The 20,106-nt window shown below is 36.5% G+C and overlaps 1 protein-coding gene across 2 annotated transcripts in view; it reads left to right on the forward strand.

The window, feature by feature from the left end:
• LOC144976904 (uncharacterized) overlaps positions 1-20,106 on the forward strand; it is a 31,809-nt gene that overhangs the window by 2,908 nt on the left and 8,795 nt on the right. The window contains exons 1-2 of one of the 2 annotated variants that reach the window (XM_078921503.1): positions 6,969-7,012; positions 18,134-18,257. In XM_078921503.1, the coding sequence (XP_078777629.1) occupies positions 6,984-7,012; positions 18,134-18,257 (153 nt within the window). In that variant the 5' untranslated portion in view covers positions 6,969-6,983. Of the gene's footprint in view, positions 1-6,968; positions 7,013-18,133; positions 18,258-20,106 lie in introns of those variants that run through there. The other variant, XM_078921501.1, reaches the window with a different exon arrangement.

Below are 20,106 nucleotides of genomic sequence, written 5' to 3' on the forward strand. Positions count from 1 at the left end.
ACTATAATCAAACACCCTCATGAAGCCACACTCAACACGAAAAATGAGATGTACAATACGTGTCCACATCGCCGGAAGTTCTTGTTAATCAACTATAAACCAGAACCACTTCAACAAACAACAACAGTCAACTCACAGTCCTGAGGATGGCTAATTGGGCCTGAAACATTAATGTAGACTGTCTCAAACATTGTGGTAAATATTATATATAAATATCGAAATAATTGATCACATCTATTAGGTACACATGTCTTGGATAAATTCTTACAGGCTCATGACACTCTTGTAGAATGGTTCATTACTACAAGGCATTAATTTAATTTTGTCCAATTTGGAGCAGCTACTTCGTTCAGTCACAATATGGTAATTTTCAGGTATTTCTAACGACCCCAAGAAGAGATTGTAATTCTTGACTCTGTTTATAATTGTGTTGAGCTGGATCATTCCCATTTTGGAAACTATTTATGGCCAGTGATGATTACTTGCTGCCATTTTGTTTTGACGCTAATAAAAGGCTAAATACTTGTTTCATCTAATTTGGATCCAGTCAAGAGTTAGAACTACTCTAATTGACTAGAGTTCTCAGGTCACAATATTAAATCTTTAGCTTTGGAGCAGTATTGGACACCTTCCTTTTAAAAAGCACATATTATGGTCTCTGAATGGTTAATTTTTAATGGTCCCACATCCCAGGATAAGGTATAGCGATAATGGTAGATATTCTTTGAGTTTAATTTGTTTAAAAATCTAGTGTTGTCAAAATTAGAATTTTAGAAGTAAAAAGTTATACTCTAACAACTTAGGTGAAATGATCAAAAGCATTTTTGGGGGGAAGAAAAGATTTCTTAATTTCTAGTTATACCAGGTCAGTACATCAGTCCACTCTGGATAATCGCAACACCTTGGGATCAGTGAAAATGCTGCGATCAACAGAAGTTGCAATTGACCAAAATTGAGTTTCCTGTCCACTATTGCAACGTTTTATACATATATGGTGAACTCAAATCAGTTGTTGTAAACATTGTTCTTAGTCCACCACAGACTGAGTAATTTGAAACAAAAACCACATGGTAGTTCTGTATAGACTTCGACAAGCAAAAGCAGCTTTTATGCAAGCCGATATCTTATTCAGATTGGATAAACTTTCACTCTTTTGTTCTCAATATTTGTAAAAGTCAAAAGAGATTAACCGTGATAAGAGACAATAGGGACTATGCTCAGCTCCCTCGCCTCCTATCTAATGGTCATAGATGACCACATAAACATACTGCAAAGCCCCATCCTCTTTTGTCTCTAATAGATTGGTGACATACGACTGGAGCATTCAATCCTGCCCTCTCTCAATTCTTCAACCTGTCACACCAAGTTTAACTAAATTTCAATAACTTTATTATCCGCAACAGAATCATCATTTATATAATTCCCATCTTCTCTATTGCCACCGAATGGGGTATAAGCGCAGTCTTCATTTACAAAAGCGATACTAGATATTATCGCTGTTGTGCTGATGTCATTATTTTTGTTGTTATTATTATTATTATTATTATTATTATTATTATTATTATTGTTGTTGTTGTAAGTATATGTGGTATTACCATTGTTGTATTTTTTGTGGTTATTAATATTATCATTTCATTTTTGTTTTGTTTTGTTTACCTTTTTTTTTTTCACTTTCGTGCATGTTGCCATTAAATTTGAAGATTAATTGGCGAAAGCCTAAGACTAAGATTAAATAGTCTTAAAACTTAAAACTTTGTCATTTTTTACCCATGACGAAATTATATCATGAGATTTTGTTTGATTTATTTCTTGAATTTGCCACTTTTTGCGATCGAAATTTTTGCAATTAACCAATTACTTTCATATAGAATCAATTCCTTTTCTTGGGTAATTTTGTGATTAACCGAAAGTTGTGATTATCTGGAGTGGACTGTATGACACATTCTTATTCAAACAACCAATTGATATTGACATTGTTAATTTTTATTTGTTTACATGCATTTGTCTACATACATAAATTTGAGCAGAATTCGAAAGGAACTGTATTGATTTAATTATTCTGCATCTGACACTTCAACATTTTTAGATGAGTTATGTTAAAACATTGTGAACAATTCAAATGATGTGGAGTGTTAGCAGGCATATGCCGAGAATAGCTATTGGTTAGCCCCATATCAATATCAAACACTCAAAATAAATATTGTTCTATTCTCTATTGAGTTAACAGCACTAGTCTGTAGAAGCTTTTGTTTGTTGGAATCAAATCAAATGCCCTTTTCAATTCACCTTATTTCATCTCTTAATGTTTTTGCAATGCACATTTGAAGATACATTTTCAGTTTTGTTAATGCTTTAGGGATAAAGATAATCAAGATAAATCTGGTACGAGCATGTTGGAAGTTGATTCCTCATTTTGGGGGGGGGGGGGGGGGGGGGAGTGGTGGGGGTGGTGGTTAAATCCCTCATATACTGAGGTCTTACCACTGCTGACCTGTCTCTGAATGAGGTGAACGTTGTGTACATCTGGTTGTGTCCCTCGTGTTATCAAAATTGGATTATTGTAATGCTCTGTTGTCTGGCATTTCGCAAAATAATCTGAGATGTCTTCAGATTGTCCAGAACAGCACTGTGTGTGTGACTGATATTCATGAAGCGTAGATGTGATTCTGCCAGACCTCTGCTTCATGACCTGCAGTGGCTGCCTGTTGAGAGTGGGATTCGATTCAAAGCTTGTGTTTTAGTGTATCATTATCTTGAAAGTACTGCCCCTTCATACCTTTCGGAACTAATTGATAGATATTCAAAACCCCACCCCATACATTCGGCCAGTGATTCCACCAAACTAGTTGTCCCTCAAATACGCAAAAAAAAAAAAAAAAAAAAAGCTGGAATGAGATCCTTTTCTCATTTTGGGCCCTCTGTTTGGAACGCCTTACCACACAGCATTCATGAAAAAGAGTCTCTGTTTCGATTTTAGTAGGTGATATGAAAAGTAAGATAGGCGGCTGGTTTGTGTAGTTAGTTTTTGTATGTCTGAGTGGGACGTCTCCGCCAATAGTTAGTTTTTGTATGTCTGAGTGGGACGTCTCCGCCAAACTCTTGGGAGTTATAGCGCTTTATAAGTTTTCAGCATTATTATTACATATTTAACTTAAAGAGTTAAATTTGACCAAGTTCAGAATTTTTTAAGCAGATAAATATTGGTAATAATGATTATGTTTCACCTCGGGGCAGAAAGAGTAATTTAATGTTGTTATTTTATGTAATTAGGTGTGATAAATTACATCTTGAATAGATATTGATGTTTTACTCTTCTGGCTATTCGGATTTATAATTTATCAATATATATATATATATATATATATATATATATATATATATATATATATATATATATATATATATATATAATATATATGATATAAATATATATATATATATATGCATATAGATAAAATACTGACTGCTGATTGTTGCTTTGTTTGGGAGGGGGGGGGGGGGGAGACAATGAAACCACTCCCAAGCCTTGAACCCCACGTAGAATAAGGGATTTTACTTACTGCACCCACATTCTCCTTTTCTTTCTATGTTGTTGCAAAACACATTACATAAGTTGCATGGAATGTTCAGAGTACACCAATGTTCACTGCTGTCTCTAACACAAAGCTTTCTTTTCTTTAAAACAAAACAAAATGGATCTGAGGTAGAGTCATTGCACCATATAAACCAGAGATCCCAGGTTCGAGTCTCAATGTACGTTATTGCGCTTTTATCATTAAATTTTTTTTTCCATTAAAAAAAATAATGTGTGGTTTCCCCCCCCCCCCCCCAATCGCCAATCTGCTCACTTGGATATGGGTGAGATGTTTGGTTGATGGATATCTTTGTTCATTTCATGTTACAATGCCGCACTGTGGGTTATGGTTTTGTTTTTCCGCCTATTAAATTTATTGATTATTTAAACACTATTAATAGTAAACGTCACGTCACGGTATGCTGTCTAATTGGCCAAGCAAAGGAAATATTTTTCTCACGATGTTTATCATACTTAACATAAAGAGGATCAAGAATACACATAACTTAAGTCTGTGTGCATGTGTATTGTTTGTCTTCTAAGTAATTTGCTTATGAATTAATTGCCAGATAATTCTGGTAACTTTTTTTTTGACCAAATCGCAGACTGTTGATACTTGCTCTCTTTAAACGACGATGATAACGTAATTTTTAACCGTGTCAAGGCACGGTAGTGGTAACACATTTCCACTTAGGTTTCTTTTCATGTCGTATTGGTCTGGTGTTATTTATTTATTCGTTCAATCTCACATTTATGTGTAAGCATTCGGCAATGAAAGGTAGGTGTGTGTGTGTGTGTGTGTGTGTGTGTGTGTTTCATTCTACCCTATGTGAACGAGTCAGGTGCTTTTCCAATTCCATCTCGATAAAGGCGTGCATTGGCAATTGCAATTGCTGTAGTTTCGATATCCGTCTATTTATAATATTATTCTCCACCAGTCGTTTTAATGCAAACTAGACAGAAACTGCAACTTTATTTTTCTCGGAAGAGCCTGGTTATTATTTACATTTCAAGTGACGTCGCATTTCCATACTGTGTGGATAATGATTATAAATAGATACAAATACACTGTGCTTTCTCAATAATAGCGTTCGCTGGTAATTATTAGTTGCGATTATTATGGACGAGTTCGTGGGTCTTTAAATTGATTTTTAAATTTATTATTAAATGGATTCATGGATAGCTGCTGTACCCTGGATGTTATTCTCTTGTCCTACTGCTGTGCATGGCTTTCTCGGATTATTACCACGATCAGTTAAAGAGGTAAGTGGGGTACCGTACTAAATAAGACAGAAATGATCAAGTTCACCATTGATCTACATTAGCCACCCTTGGAACCTGTCAAGATACTGAATCAGTAAGCCCCACATAGGTTGTGGGTATTTATCATTTTGACAGTAATGAGGGGCATAGCATCGCCAATTTTGACCTATGCTTTTAGGTGTTAAACGTGATCAGTAATGCCCAGGGTCTCGAACTTTGTACTATCCCATTTTCTTCCTTTTAACTGGCGCTGATATAACCTTAATGTTTTACAAGCGCCGTAAAACCCTTATAAATAAACAACAAAAAACAGGGTCTGTGGAGCTGATTGTTTTAGGTAACAGGCATGTGCTGGCGTCAGCTATGATCTGTAATGACAGAGTTGGTGGAGATGACGTCAGTCATCCCTTTGTTGTTGTTTTTATATCGCTAGTTGAGGGATTAGTTTTCACTAAATTCTTTCGAACCTACTATTGACGTTTAAGATTACACATAGTTTTGTTTGCTGGTAAGATTAATCTGTCGGGACAGGACTGGTGTTTATTGCATATAATATAAATATTGACTCAGAATGTAATTAGACTTAAACCAATCCTGATAAAATCGGGACTGTCCCAATTGGGTAATCCGAAGGGGAAAAGAAAGAAAATAAAGATAGGTCAAGGATGGAGTTCAGCAATGGTTCTCACTGAGCAAAAGCGTTGATTCCTTGGCATCAAGAAATATGGAAGACTCTTTTAGGATTTTACATTAGGATTTTCATATTCCACATTCCAATTGTCTTCAGACAAGTTAAATGAGGAAAAATAAGTTTTTGGAGTGTCCCTGTGGGGTTTCAGGTGGTGTGTTTATCATGAAGTCAGATTTCACTCTTTGCTGTGAAACAGAATTTACTCCCCGAGTTCTTCGAGGGGGCAATAGCTGTTACAAAAGAAGCAGTGAAGCAGTGATAGTCCAAGCAGGTTGCTATTTTGGGTCATGACGGTATCATGCGTTGGGGTCTTGTTTCCGCTAAATGGGTTGGTCGATATGCAGTTGTTGGCAATCCTCTTATTCCTGAAATGGTTTTTTATCTTTGCGGCTTTGTGGTCTGGTTGAATTTCGCGCGACTTATCACCTTAAGGTCTCGGATTCAAGTCCAGTGTTTTTCTTATTTTTTCGGCGCTAATTTGCATCTTGGGAGCAGACTCTTTTTAATCATCAAAATCAAATCAAAGCCTCAGTTCTGACCTGTGAGAAGATTGACATCTCTGGCTAAGGACAAAAAAAACAAAAAAAAAAAAAACAAAAAAACAGCGTATTTTTAAATTTTGCCAAGAAAACTCGTCCTTCAATTATTGGTCGATTGACTTGGCCCCCATTATGGAAACACTCTCAATCTTGTGATTTCGCAGTCCCAGGCTTTAGACTTGACAAGATGGAGAGTCCGTTTACTTATATTATTCGATCAGGGCGAATTTTCCGGCCAAAATGTTTTAAAATGTGTTACATGCTGTGTGTATTATTATTTTGTTTTATCTCCGGTGGTTTCAGAACTTCTTTTTCACCATTTTTGTTTCCGTGTCCCATACTGGGTTGCGTCTCAACCTGGTAGTAAACCATGGTGTGATCGATGTTCCCAGTGGAATTGGTTGTCGGTGTTTATTTGGAGTTTGCCTTTCAATGCCATACTAAATCTAAAAATGAAAACGCCGCGATCCTCAGCAGTGTGTTGATCGACTAATTCGAGTTCTCACTCTCCTCCCCCTCCCCCTCTTCGTCACCTCTCTCTCTCTCTCTCTCTCTCTCTCTCTCTCTCTCTCTCTCTCTCTCTCTCTCTCTCTCTCTCTCTCTCTGTGTCTTTTTTTTTTTTTTTTGTAATATTACTTTGTCTCTCTGTTTACTTTTATCCATCCATTTGATTTTTTTCCCCCAATGGCGATGATAGTAAAGTAGATATTACGTCACAGTTGCTGTCGTCCGCGATGCTGTCAAGTTTGTCTTGTTACGTCATCACATTCCTCTGTCTGTACGGATGAACGTGTGTTATAATTACACACTGCACACCTGTTACAAGCGGTTCACATATACTCGAGCAACTGTTACCTTCACTCCTCTTAATGATATCTACTGTGTACTCTAACTAGCTATTCTTCCTAATGTCAGCATGGTTGGAAACGAATCACCTTCTCTTCGGTATGGCTTTTACCTTTCATCCCTATCAATTTGACTGTTGATTCGTTGTGAATATTGTGTGTATTTGTGTACAAATTGCAGCGATGCTCGTTGTCTAGCGGGTGCGATTGTCGAGTACAGTGTTTCGTTTATAGTGCACCTAGGTTATTTCCATTGCACTAACTGATGCTACGTGAACATTGCATGCTTTATGATATAATATGTGTTTTTATTTCTTTCGTCTAGAAGTCGTTTCTGGATTTAGCACATGTGTGCAGTCGGAGAATATTATATTCTACATAATCTAAAACAGAAGGTCCATTATGAGTGGTTAGATGTGAAATACATAGCCACTGCCGCAACATTGCGGTGATGTAAAACTCCATAAGTAATGTTGAGGTAGGAATACTGTTACTGTGTAATGATGGTATTTGATTGCGTAACAGTCCTTAGCATATCGTTGTTATTATGATTTCGATTTCGATGGCTGTTGTTTGCGGTTGATGTTTGATGTTGTTCTTAAAGTGGTCATATTTCAGATATGATAATCAAATTGCATTGACGTCAAGACTGCTAGATTGAGGTTAATATGTCCGTAACTTACTAATTTTTCTCCCCAAGGTGGGTAACACCTTTTCGTGAATTATGATTTAAATGAAAGAATTCTCTTATCAATCGGTTATTCTTCTTCTTCGTAATTAGGGCAGTCGGTGCCATCTGATGAATTGTTCTAATGTTTGTGGACCGTGAAAATATAAGCTCAGTTGCCTATGTGTTGTGTTCATCGACATCTTTATTAACTCTAGAGCGGCAATGAAATAATACACTCATTAAAATAGTTGTATTCATTCACACGCATCAACTATAGCATGTCCGTTTTAAAGATTAGTTATAGAAAGAAAGAAGGGGGGTAAAATGCTTGTACGGGAGCGGCGTATCAAGTTGGTACTACTGACCTCTCAAGGGAGGCACTTACTGTGTCTTCTATCCCCTTATATCTGTTTTCCACCTTGCTTTCTGACTTTGTCTTGGGATGGGATTACTTGGTTTTATCCTGACCCTGGCCGGATATCCTAGCTGGGAGGGAAACGGTCAAATGTATGGTTTGAGTTTTGAGAGATTATATTTTTTGTCTTGTAATTGTAAACCATCTCTCTGTTATGCTGTATTGTTTTGTTTACATATTATGTATGATTTGTAAACATTTGAGTGTATTCCTCTTAGTGGGGACCGTGTGCTTTTGTCAGGATGAGGCAGCAGCCTCTTATGCTTTTCACAATACTATGTTATGACGATCGACCCAATCAGCAAAGTCCGGTCCGCATTCGTGCACCGTCGCAAACCCGCCGGGTAGCATCGTCACAACACACCGTTCGACTAGATGCTCTGCCGTCTCACAGCGGGTACATGTTGGAGGCATTTGGGTGATCTCAAACTGAGTACACTGATAGTGTGCTCTTGGAATCTACATATGTTTCCTATTTGGTCCAATTCTTCTTTGTCTTACCTTTTCATGGGTGTTTGAATTGTAATTCTAGAACTTTTAACTCTCCCATTTTCTTCCTTTTTACTGGCGCTGATATGACCTTAATGTGTTGCAAGCGCCGTAAAACTCTTAAAACAAAACTAAAACTAGTCAATACTGCCAACTTCTAAAACAAGAAAAATTGGTCCTTTGAGGCCGTGAACCGCGCTGGAATCAGTTTTGTTCCTGTCTCTGTAAGAAAGAGAGAGAGAGAGAGAGAGAGAGAGAGAGAGAGAGAGAGAGAGAGAGAGAGGGGGGGGGGCATCGTTGTTGCTATTACTATTGGTTGCTAACATAGACCTGTAAATTCTCAGTCAATTAACTGAAATCAGTCAATTCGTCAAATTCAAATATTTTTAAAAAGGAAAAAACTCCTTTTTGTCCCACTGTCAGCATCAGATTACAACCGGTCAAATGAGGTCAGTCTACGGTGCGATGGGGATGAAGAGTTGTCAAGTGCTTGTCTTATACTGATTATTTATCCATTGATTCGGGTTGTGTATGCACGTGCGTGCGTTTTATGTTTATTTGTTAATAATGTTTACCCCCAAGACTGAATTCGTTGAAACCATGCTTTCTTTGATAATTCATTTCGCGAAGTCCCAGGTTTAAGAGTTTTTGCCAAGATGAGTGCCATTTTAGTCGATCAATATTGGAAGGACGAGTTAATTTTAGATAGCTGTTTAAATTTTTTTATTTGTTTATTTTTTTTTTCATGCCGGCGGTTGTCATACGTTGGTTCCTTTAAATGTTTCTTTCCTCTAGTTTTATATATTATGTGTTCATTATAATCTACTTATTGTCGTTGCTGTAGCTTTAAATTTTAATGTTAGTATGTGTTCTGTATTCCTGTCCTGGGCATGTGTCTGGGTGGTCTTTTTAAAAATTTGTCTTAGGGCAGACACACAGATTAGATAGGTGGCTCGTGGGTTTGTTTCTCTCTCTCTCTCTCTCTCTCTCTCTCTCTCTCTCTCTCTCTCTCTCTCTCTCTCTCTTCTCTCTCTCTCCTCTCTCTCTCTCTCTCTCTCTCTCCCTCTCTTTCCCTCTCTTTCTCTCTCTCTCTCTCTCTCTCTCTCTCTCTCTCTCTCTTCTCTCCTCTCTATCTATCTATCTCTCATACATATAGCTCACACACACTTAGATACCTATCTCTCGTCTTTTTTTCTTTTTTTTTTTTTTTGGTCATTTGTAAGCGCAGATCATATGACTCTATAATAATATCTTTTTCATTTAACTTTGTGTGTGTGTGTGTGTGTGTGTGTGTGTGTGTGTGTGTGATGCGCTGTAAAGACCACAAAGAATTGTTCGTGCTGCTGGATTCCAAGATGTGGACATATTTCTTGCTGTTCACTGGAATTTGCTTTTCTAACAACCAACATTTTTTATTTAGACTGACGGCGTTCTCTTCGCAGATTATACATGTCTCGGTTTTGTTTTCTAGCGTGTCGGGTTTTATTTCTTGTATTCCTCCTGCCACCCTCAGCCCCTCATAATCTTATTTCTTGCTTTAAAAAAACGAGAACGAAAGAAATCCGAGAGAGAGAGAGAGAGAGAGAGAGAGAGAGAGAGAGAGAGAGAGAGAGAGAGAGAGAGGGGGGGGGGGTTGGGATTTTTTTAGGCAATTGCCAATATAACTCGTGCATGAATATATTATTTCCAGTCAACAAGTCAAAGTAAGTAAAATCGAAGCAAACAATAATAATAATAATAATGATAACATTATTTAAACAATTAATTAAATGTTTAATATGATTGTTTTACACTGTCCTGTGCGATATGTTTACATATGATTTATATATCTGCACTAGCCTCTAATCTATTTCTATTTTAAATACATACTACTACTATCCTATATAACTACTACTACTACTAAAGACTACTAAAACTAAACTATATACTAGAACTCTACTATCTACTACTACTCACACTACTACTACTACTACTACACTAACTATACTTACTACTACTATACTACATCACTAATACTACTACTACTACACTATACTATACTATCTACAACTACTACACTACTATAACTACATACTATATATAATAACTAATATACATATATTACTATACACTACTCTACTACTACTACTAATATACTATACTCTACTTACTACTACACTACGACTACTACTACTACTACTATCTACTATAACTCTACTACTACTACTACTACTACTACATACTACTACTACTACTACTACTACTACTACTACTACTAACTACTACTACTACTACTACTACTACTACTACTACTACTACTGCTACTACTGCTACGACTACTACTACTACTACTACTGCTACCACTACTACTACTACTAATAATAATAATAATAATGATAATAATAATGATAATAATAAACATTATAACAACAACCTACATTGTCCTAAATCCAAAAAAAAAAAAATCTTTTCTATAAACCCTCTGACAATATCCAAGTTGGCTTAATCACAGGTGATAACATCCCGTTCTCCAGATTTTAGCCATTAAAATTGATCTCCGAATTGTCTCTATTTATTGACATGATGGCGAGATCATTAGCATTTTCATGTCAATGGAGATTTCATCATTTTGCGTCATATTTTCATTATTCCTCCCCCAACACAATCCCAGTATACAGTTTACCCTTTAAATACCTTTTCGCGGGTGGTTGGATGGGAGCATCACCCTTGAATCGTATACCTATGATGTTCGCATGGGTGTACGATCCGATAGTGATGTCGTTTCTTCTTCTCTTTACTAGACTATCCTGCTTCTTTGGTTTGTGATTGTATTTTTGACAGGGGATATTTTTTTTTCTCTGTAAATCTTCTGCCTGTTTGTTCTTGGTTATTTATAATTTAGCTTATGATATCTTTAGGTTATGATTTTGATTTACATTTGTACTATTTTTGTTAGATTGCTTGTTTTTTTGTTTCAGCGGTCTCTCATATAACCTCAATTGTGTTGGAAGAGACCTAAAGCAACAAACAAACAAAAAAACAAAACCTTTTCACGTTAACACGAGAGAGAGAGAGAGAGAGAGAGAGAGAGAGAGAGAGAGAGAGAGAGAGAGAGAGAGAGAGAGAGAGAGAGAGAGAGAGAGAGAGAGTTGTTTTATCTATATATTTACCTGTTATGCATTTTCCTCAATCACAAGTAAACTAACTGAGCCAAATCAAGTATTTTTCACTCCATCATACATTTTCAGTACGTCAACCATCTCATCGTTTCAAGATGATGGGTCACATTTAGGGACTTTAAACACGCCGATGTGGCTTCTGTTGTATCATGGCAAACACAATTTATGATAGGACAGCTACTTAACTTGGAGTTTGGATGCCTGTCCTTCTACCGTGGTCATTGATACATCATACAGTAGGACGGATACATGGGAACGCCAACGATTGTAGGTTTTACCATTGCTAGCTAGGAGTGTCAAACATGGGTACTTTTTGCGCTAGTCAAAGGTATCATCCAAAGGGTAGCAAACAGTTGGTTAATTGCAACTTCGGTTAACCGCAACATTTTCGCTGATTACAAGGTGTTGCGATTATCCGGAGTGGACTGTATTATACTAATATGGATTAACTCCAGCCCCATGGCATGGTACTTAGGGTTCTGTTGAAGGAAGGACCACAACCTGTCAAAGATTTCTCTAAAAATGTCGGACAGGTTGTGGGCTATCTTATTGAAAACTTAACTGCAAGAGACAGTGGGCTGTAAAAAGTATCGAACAAAAAAGAAAGAAAAAAAAAAAAGAAAGAGTAAAACCAGCCTCATTAAGTTAGATAGCTAAATGACACGGGATCTTTCTAGCTAAACACCTTTTCGTCTTCTCGCCATCTCTTATCCCGTCTGTCCGGGTTTTACGGGAAGTTTTAGTGTCAAATGTTTTTGATGTTGGGTGTTCCAAATTAATTATTTTGCTCTTCTACGAAGCTTTTTTACTATAGGGCATTTTAACTCCTTCGATTTCTAGTCCCCTTCATTCGCAACTAACGAGCCGATTAGATTCAGTATTTTAAAAAAGTTTTTGCTCACAAAAACGTGTAATTTCGACGATCTGCAATTATCTTATATTTTTTTAAAGCCATTACCAATAACGACATAGTTTTTGCCTCTGTCATTCGTAGCCGACGTATTTTCCTTCCGAATCGAATCTCTCTCATCTAAAATTAACTGCTATCTTGTTGACGCTATGACGAAACCAAGTAACTAGTCTCGGTCTAAGCTTGTGAAGTCCGGCCTCAGAAAATGATTAAAAGTTTGGTCCGAAGGTCCCGTGGTTTTAGTCTGGGACTTGCTTAGTCAGCTCACATGAAATCCGATTTTTTTCAAGTCCTTGACTAAAGTCAAAGATAGTCAGAGATTAAGCGCTAGTCCGCGTTCATGAAAACGGCCCCTGGAAACATACATACAATTTTGCCTCCCTGGCCGTCACATGAAGGATACCATGTAGTAGTAATGTGTAGCTCTGTAGTAATATGCAGGATATTTGGGTCAGATATAAATAAAAGATAAACACGACTTAGAGATGCTGATAACAAATGATGGTGATAACTTACGTTGTTTATAGCACGTGATATCTCCATGGCGTGGGATTACCAGCGAACTCTATCATTATCCATCTATTGTGGCGTAGTGACTTCGCTTTGTAGCAAAGGTTTAAAAAAAAAAAAAGTCAAGTTGAGCATGGTTAATGAATGTCTGGATACCCCAGGACCAGCGTCTACTAAGAGAACCTCTAAAGGTGTCGTTGTACAGAACTCAAACCCCGGCATTGTGTCCTTTGGGAGGGCCATTTGTATTGTTAACACCCATTACCCCACTAGGATCAGGTGTGAATATGTACCTTGCTGTAGGCCGTGACGGATATTGATACACACACACAAAAAAAAACAGGCAACTTGCACTTTGAATGAAAAATTTGATAGCAAATATCCTGCTAAGGATTATAGGAAGCGCCCTGGAGCTCATTCAACTGGAAGAATACGCGGAAAAGCGCTAGCGAAATGTTCGTGTTTATTTTATTTTTATATATTTTACACCGGCTTAAAATTTGTGGGCTTTTAACCAAAACAATTGATTAGATAATTTTTCTTCTCTCCTGCCTTCCCTATCTTCGGTGTTTGAGGTTTTATTCAAAATATCGACTTAAGCTGAAGCTTTTTTTTTTTTCCCTTCTTCTTCCACTGCTACTGCTAAAATCCGTCGTGTGATATCTAATTTGTTTTCTGTGAATGATGGTCACGATCTTACGTGCAAACTGTATAATTACTACTGCCACTGCTAAGACTTCTTGACTTATGTGTGCATTTCTGAATTATTATTATTATTATTATTATTGAGGGGCGGTATGCTATTCATATTCATACACGTATTGCCAAACAATGATAATAATGATAATATTTATTTTTTTCATTTTGGCCAGACAACATAAAGTATAGATTTCTCTGAATGTAATAAATTTAAGCTTTTTGGTAAGTTGGGAGTCTCAAAATTGTTATGTCTGTCTGTATCTATCGATATAGTTCGTATAAATATTGTGGCCAAAACGGTCTCTAAATTTATTTATCTATCTATCAATATATTAGTACAAAGTTTCTGGCCAAAAAGTACCCTAAATCGCTTTATCTGTGTAAATCTTTCGATACATTCGTGTACGTTTCCTGGCCAAATTGGAAAATAAAGGCGTTTTGTCAGATGACGTGGGTTCCGAGATTAGTTGCGATAATCACTAAATTGTTTATCTTCGTCGTTTGCACCTACAATTACCATACTAGATTTCTGTTATGGCTATGATGACATCGCGTAAATATTAGGGTTGTTGTTGAGTACAATGATGTTGTGATCCTCGTACAGTGGTTTTAGCACATAGAGTGAATATTGCGCTAAATAAAAGCTCACATTAATAACCCATACCCCCCCTCCCCTCAAAACACACAAACAAACAAACAGAAACAAAACAAAAAACCAAAAAAACAAACAAACAAGAAACTAAAAGCACCCCGAAATAATCATTAGGCCTTATAGCACCGCTGGGTTCATCGATCTTGATAGATTTTATTCATGCAACAAAAATCTATTTTTCTATTCATTCATCCATCCAACCGCCTGTCTTGTCTATCTATCTATTTATCTATCTATCTATCTATCTATCTATCTATCTATCTATCTATCTATCTATCTATCTATCTATCTATCTATCTATCTACCTACCTATCTATCTATCTATTGAATCGTGTTGGATACACATATGGTACGAATATTGCTCGAAATGTAGCAATGTAGCAATCATGTAACACTCAGTCCTGACGATGTCTGAAAAGGCCTGAAACATCGATGTAGACTGTAGACTGACTCCAACATTGTGGTAAATATTAAAATAATATCTCTCTGTCTGTCTTGTATGTCTGTCTATCTATCTATCTATCTATCTATCTATCTTTTTTTCCATCTATCTTTTTTTCCATCTATCTGTTTATGTCCGTCAATCCATCCATCTTTTTCCTATTAAATTCGGTATCATGTAAATCGTCTCGATGACAAATCACGTATTTCGTTGCATCCTCCCAATAATATTTGTTTATGTCGCTTTAGCAATATGCTGGTAAAATTAATCGGCCAGTCAAACAAACAAATACAAACATAAAACATAAAACAAACATGCCGCGGTTAGATGTTGATGCTTAAATAAGCGAAAACAGGGTGATATGCGGGGGTGTGGCTGCTCATCGATATTTATTTTATTTATTTTTTATTTTTTTTGTGTGTGATGGGTTTATTATATGTATTATCTTTTACTGTTTTCATTGATAGTTGCTGGGAAGCGATTGTTAAAGCGTTTTGACTACAAACCTCTAAAACATGGCAACTTTAACCCTTCTTTTGTTACAAAAGGTCTAGATGCGCATTATCATCTGCTTGCCATAATTTATTATTAATCCTTCATATTTATCACATCTTATCGTCTCCCCCCCCCCCCTCCCCCAACAAAGAGATCAGTTCTTCCTATGTAAACGGTTAGTTGTTCATGCAGGTAAATACTAAGTTAAGGTTTATAGCAACTCCGTTTCATCGTTAAAGTTAAAGGGTTAATTTCACATCTGATACTGTCTCGATAAAGCGTTCTAGTGAATGAGTGTTATCAAGATGAAGATGGATGCGATTAGCTGCAGGGACGATGATGTGTAGTGAGCATCCGAGCTATGGAACAACGCGTCAAATCAAAGCGGCTAACTACCGTACATTGACACAAAAAAAAAAAAAACATTTATTCATTTATTTGTTTATATATTTGTTTTGCAATTTTGGCATTATGGCCAAAAACTTATGTTATACCTGAAAACATGTTAATCGATCACGTCTCAAAAGTGTCAAAATGGCAAATCTTTAACAAGTTGGAACGCAAGTTGTCTAGTCAAAGTTAGAAAAAGTCAGTGTACAACTTAACTCACTCAACCCTAACACCGACTATATCCGTAATTTACCCATGCCTATTTATTCATTTTTCTGAGACAAATTATAGGCGTAGAATCAAAGCTAATGTTTTTAGTTTTTATATGTTAATGATAGATGAATAAAATTATCTATGTACATGCTCATTTTCAATACATTATTTTTCTTCCAATTTTGAAAAGTAACAAAAATCTCTAGGATTGAGTGAGTTAACGGTATTAAAATTAGTGGGAATAAAAGTTTGCGAATGAATGGGTGAGAAGTGTGTGTGTATAATATTATACTACTGTCTGCAACACATGACATCTGTTTTCTTCTTCCTCTACCGTCTTGTTTTGATGCTGCTGGCATTATGTGGATCATCGCCATTCATCGAGGAGTCATTAATAATGGTAGACGGTAGGCTATGTTATATACGTGTCCGCGCGCTCCACATCGTAAATAATCCCAAGCTGTGTCAAGTCTCTTTATCTCGTATCAGCGTATTGCGTCTTCACCCGGTATACACATTGCAGAACACGAGACTTTCGCGTGTGTTTGTAAACATGCTAACATACTGAACAACGGCTTGTTTTGGCGTTTTAGTTCATCTTGAGTCGTATCTATCATCATCATCATCATCATCATCATCACCATCATCATCATCATACCACCACCACCACCACAACACCACCACCACCATTATTATTATTATTATTATTGTTGTTGTCGCCATTTTCTATTTTCTCTTAATATGACCTAGTGGTCTGAACAGCGTCTCCTCCATAACCCATGTGCTGATGTGAGTTCAAAGTATTGTACGCGATGTTTGAATTTCTGAAACCAAATCAAACTCATTGTCATTACCCCGATTATGAATATTTTATGTTGATGCGCAGAGACGTGACCAAACAACAGGGATTGCTTCATAACCACAATCCCATGACAGTTTGTAGATATTCCAAGTCTTTTATAATCTTGTATAACTTTTATTCCCTGCTCAAATATTTGGTGTGTATATTCCGCTTTATAAGTTGGCAGCTTTGATCAACTTCACATTATTTAACTGACACTGTATCAAAAGGTCGAGAGAATTGGAAATATCGATGAGAAAACTGGGATTAGGATTTATGATCATAGCAAATAGGCCCAGAGTAACATTGTTTTTAAAGATTGCATTTATATATGGATCATTGTTTTTAAACATTGCATTTATATATGGATCATTGTTTTTAAACATTGCATTTATATATAGATCTTATCCACGGTTAACTATATGCATAGTTCATGCACTTTTTACATTTTAAAAATCTAATCCTGAATAATTTATAAAATCTCCCCTCCTTTAAAACAAACAAACAAACAAACAAAACAACAAAATCCCTGATGATGTTAATTTAAAACTCTGACAGACGAGGATGCTTTCCACCAGGATAACCCTTGAAATATAACGTCCATCTAGTAAAGGGTGAAAGAAATTGATGCAAATTACCTTTCCATGTCGTTAACTCTCTCCTTACCGATCATTTTCAGTATTTTCCACAGTATTTTCCCAAAATGGCAGGCTTACCCAGCAGAAAAATTGATTTTTTAAACTCAAACAAGCTCTCTACAAAACAACTGTTCTTATTAATTAAACAAAAGATCATTCTTCAAAGTTTGTGATGTACAAAATAAATTTGAGTAAGGAAAAATGTATATTGTGTCGTAACAAATGTGACGATTTTGATATAGGTGGTAAGGAGAGGGTTAAAGCAAGACCACCTTGAGTCATCTGAAAGAGTGACAATGAGTTTGACATATATCTATTAAAAATTTATTTTTTTTAATTGTCATGAGAGATGAGATTTTCCATCCCTCTGTAGTATATGTTATAATTTAGAATCACTTACTATGTTTTTGTTACCGTTCGAGTGCCTCTCCATTGGGTAGGGTTCTTTGCTTGTTTAGAAGAAACCTAGGTGATCTCAAAATACATTTCAAGGATAAAAATAAAACATCCTTTGTAATTTTACTTCTGTTCATGATTTTGACAATTCCTCTTTGTCTTTAAAATATTTTTTGGGGGATGATGACTAACAATATATTAAAATTCCTCCATCATTCCTTTTTGTTTTTATTGAAATGACTGATCTCTATGTGTCTCAATGTCTTCATAGATCTTCTTCTGTCTAATTTCTTTGTTCTCCAGGTTACATGAAGACATAGTGGATTTTTTTGAGTACATTTCCCCCCAGCCCCAAGAACATAGGATGCGACAGGCTGTGGTGGATAGATTACGATCTGTGATACAATCCTTGTGGCCCGATGCCAGGGTAAGTGAACAAATCATTTTATTAGTCTGACAGACTCTCAATTAATTAAGTGTATTACTGTGAATACACATCAGCAAGCCCAAACATTCTATCATCATCATCATCATCATCAGCATCATCATCATCATCATCTTACACTCCCCATCGCCCCCAGCCCAGACCAGAGCCAGCATCTTTATTGTTAGTATTGTATTATTCCATGACCTCTCTTCCTCAATAAGGCTATCGTCCTCATGCCTTACCTACTGGTCACATTCCAATAGGAATTTCAATCACCTGCCAAATTTGTTATGCTCATCGCTACCAGATGTCTACTAATTAGGGATTGCCGCTATTTTGATCATGTCAGAAGTTTGTCTAATCCGGTTTTTTAATGTTTTTTTAAATTTTTTTTATTTCTATGTTTTGCTTTCCATTGCTGTCATGGTTTTTACACATTATTACAACTTAGGAGACAGATATGCCATATCTTTTGATACTCATAGATTTCCTCCATTTTTTAAAGTTCCTACTCTAGATGGGGTTTCTGACCTCCCATAATGATCAGGGAGGTCACTTCCTGTGTCTTCTATCCCTTTATATCTGTTTTCCAACTTGCTTTCTATCTTTAGCTTGGAATGAGATTACTTGGTTTTGTCCTTTCCCTTGTCAGAGTCCTTGGCTTGGAGGGAAACAGTTAAATGTATAGTTATAGTTTTGGGAGATGATATCCCCCCCCCCCCACACCCCCCTTGTAATTCAATCTCTCTGTTATGTATTGTTAGTTATATTTTCTGTTTTGGACATATTATTCTGTAAGCATTTGAGTGTATTCCTCTTGGTGGGGTCCTATGCTGGTATTGGGATGAGACTTTTAGGTGGTCTGATGGTGGGCTCTTTGAATCTACATCTGTTCCCTATTTGAACCAGTCCCCTTTGTCTTTCTTTTTCTTGCGTACCTCCAATTGTAATTCTATATTTTTTTTTCTTCCTTTGTACCGGCACTGAAATTACCTTAATATGTCGCAAGCACCGCACCGTAAAGCCCTTAAAAAAAAAACAACAAAAAACCAAAACAAATGAACCAATTTCTGACTGGCAGCTAAGTATGCTGAAATGTCTTCCTGAATATAAGCCCAATCCACCACATCATCTATGTCCAAATTTATGTCTTTTTTATTCTAACCCCCTCCCGTTCTTCATACTTACGCATTTATAATCCCGTTATTGGTCCATTTGATCTGGAGTAGAAGTCAACCCTTTCGCACTCGTTCAATTCTACTCCTCCCTAACATCATCACATTTATTTTTGCCGAGAGAGCAGTAACAGGGATGTGACTTTGACTTCACTGTGTTCATTCCCGTTTCTATAGCATTGAATGGAAAGTACTACAGTTGTTTGCTGCCCTCTTGATAGAATGCTAATCTCCCACCAAGTATTTTCTGCTAGATCGCAAGGACCTAACTCTGTCCAATCTCACAGGACACAGGGGTGGGGCAGGGGGGGGGGGAACTACATGACTACACCAAAGATAGACACCCATTGCTGGGGAGGGGATTGCTTGATCACTGAACTGTAGGGACTGTCAAAAAGCAGTGCTAGATATCTAGAAAAGTCGAGAATTGCTACTGAATCTCATTTATTTTTCCCTGTTTGGTTTCTTTTCTAACTATCGATTGTTATTTATAGACAATTAATTAAAATGTTTTATTCACTAAGGTTTTTTTCTCTTTCTCCCAAAAAATAAATTTTTCGTAGTCAAAAGTTTTTATTCAAAAAATGTAGTCTGATATCCTTACAATTTCTCCATTCTCAAGCATAGCAGAACAATGCAATTTCTCCATTCTTAAATATCACGATGCAATTTCT

This window comes from Berghia stephanieae, chromosome 7 (assembly GCF_034508935.2).
Source record: "Berghia stephanieae isolate SIO BIC M18660-M18661 chromosome 7, UCSD_Bste_1.3, whole genome shotgun sequence".
Lineage (NCBI taxonomy): Eukaryota > Metazoa > Mollusca > Gastropoda > Nudibranchia > Aeolidiidae > Berghia > Berghia stephanieae.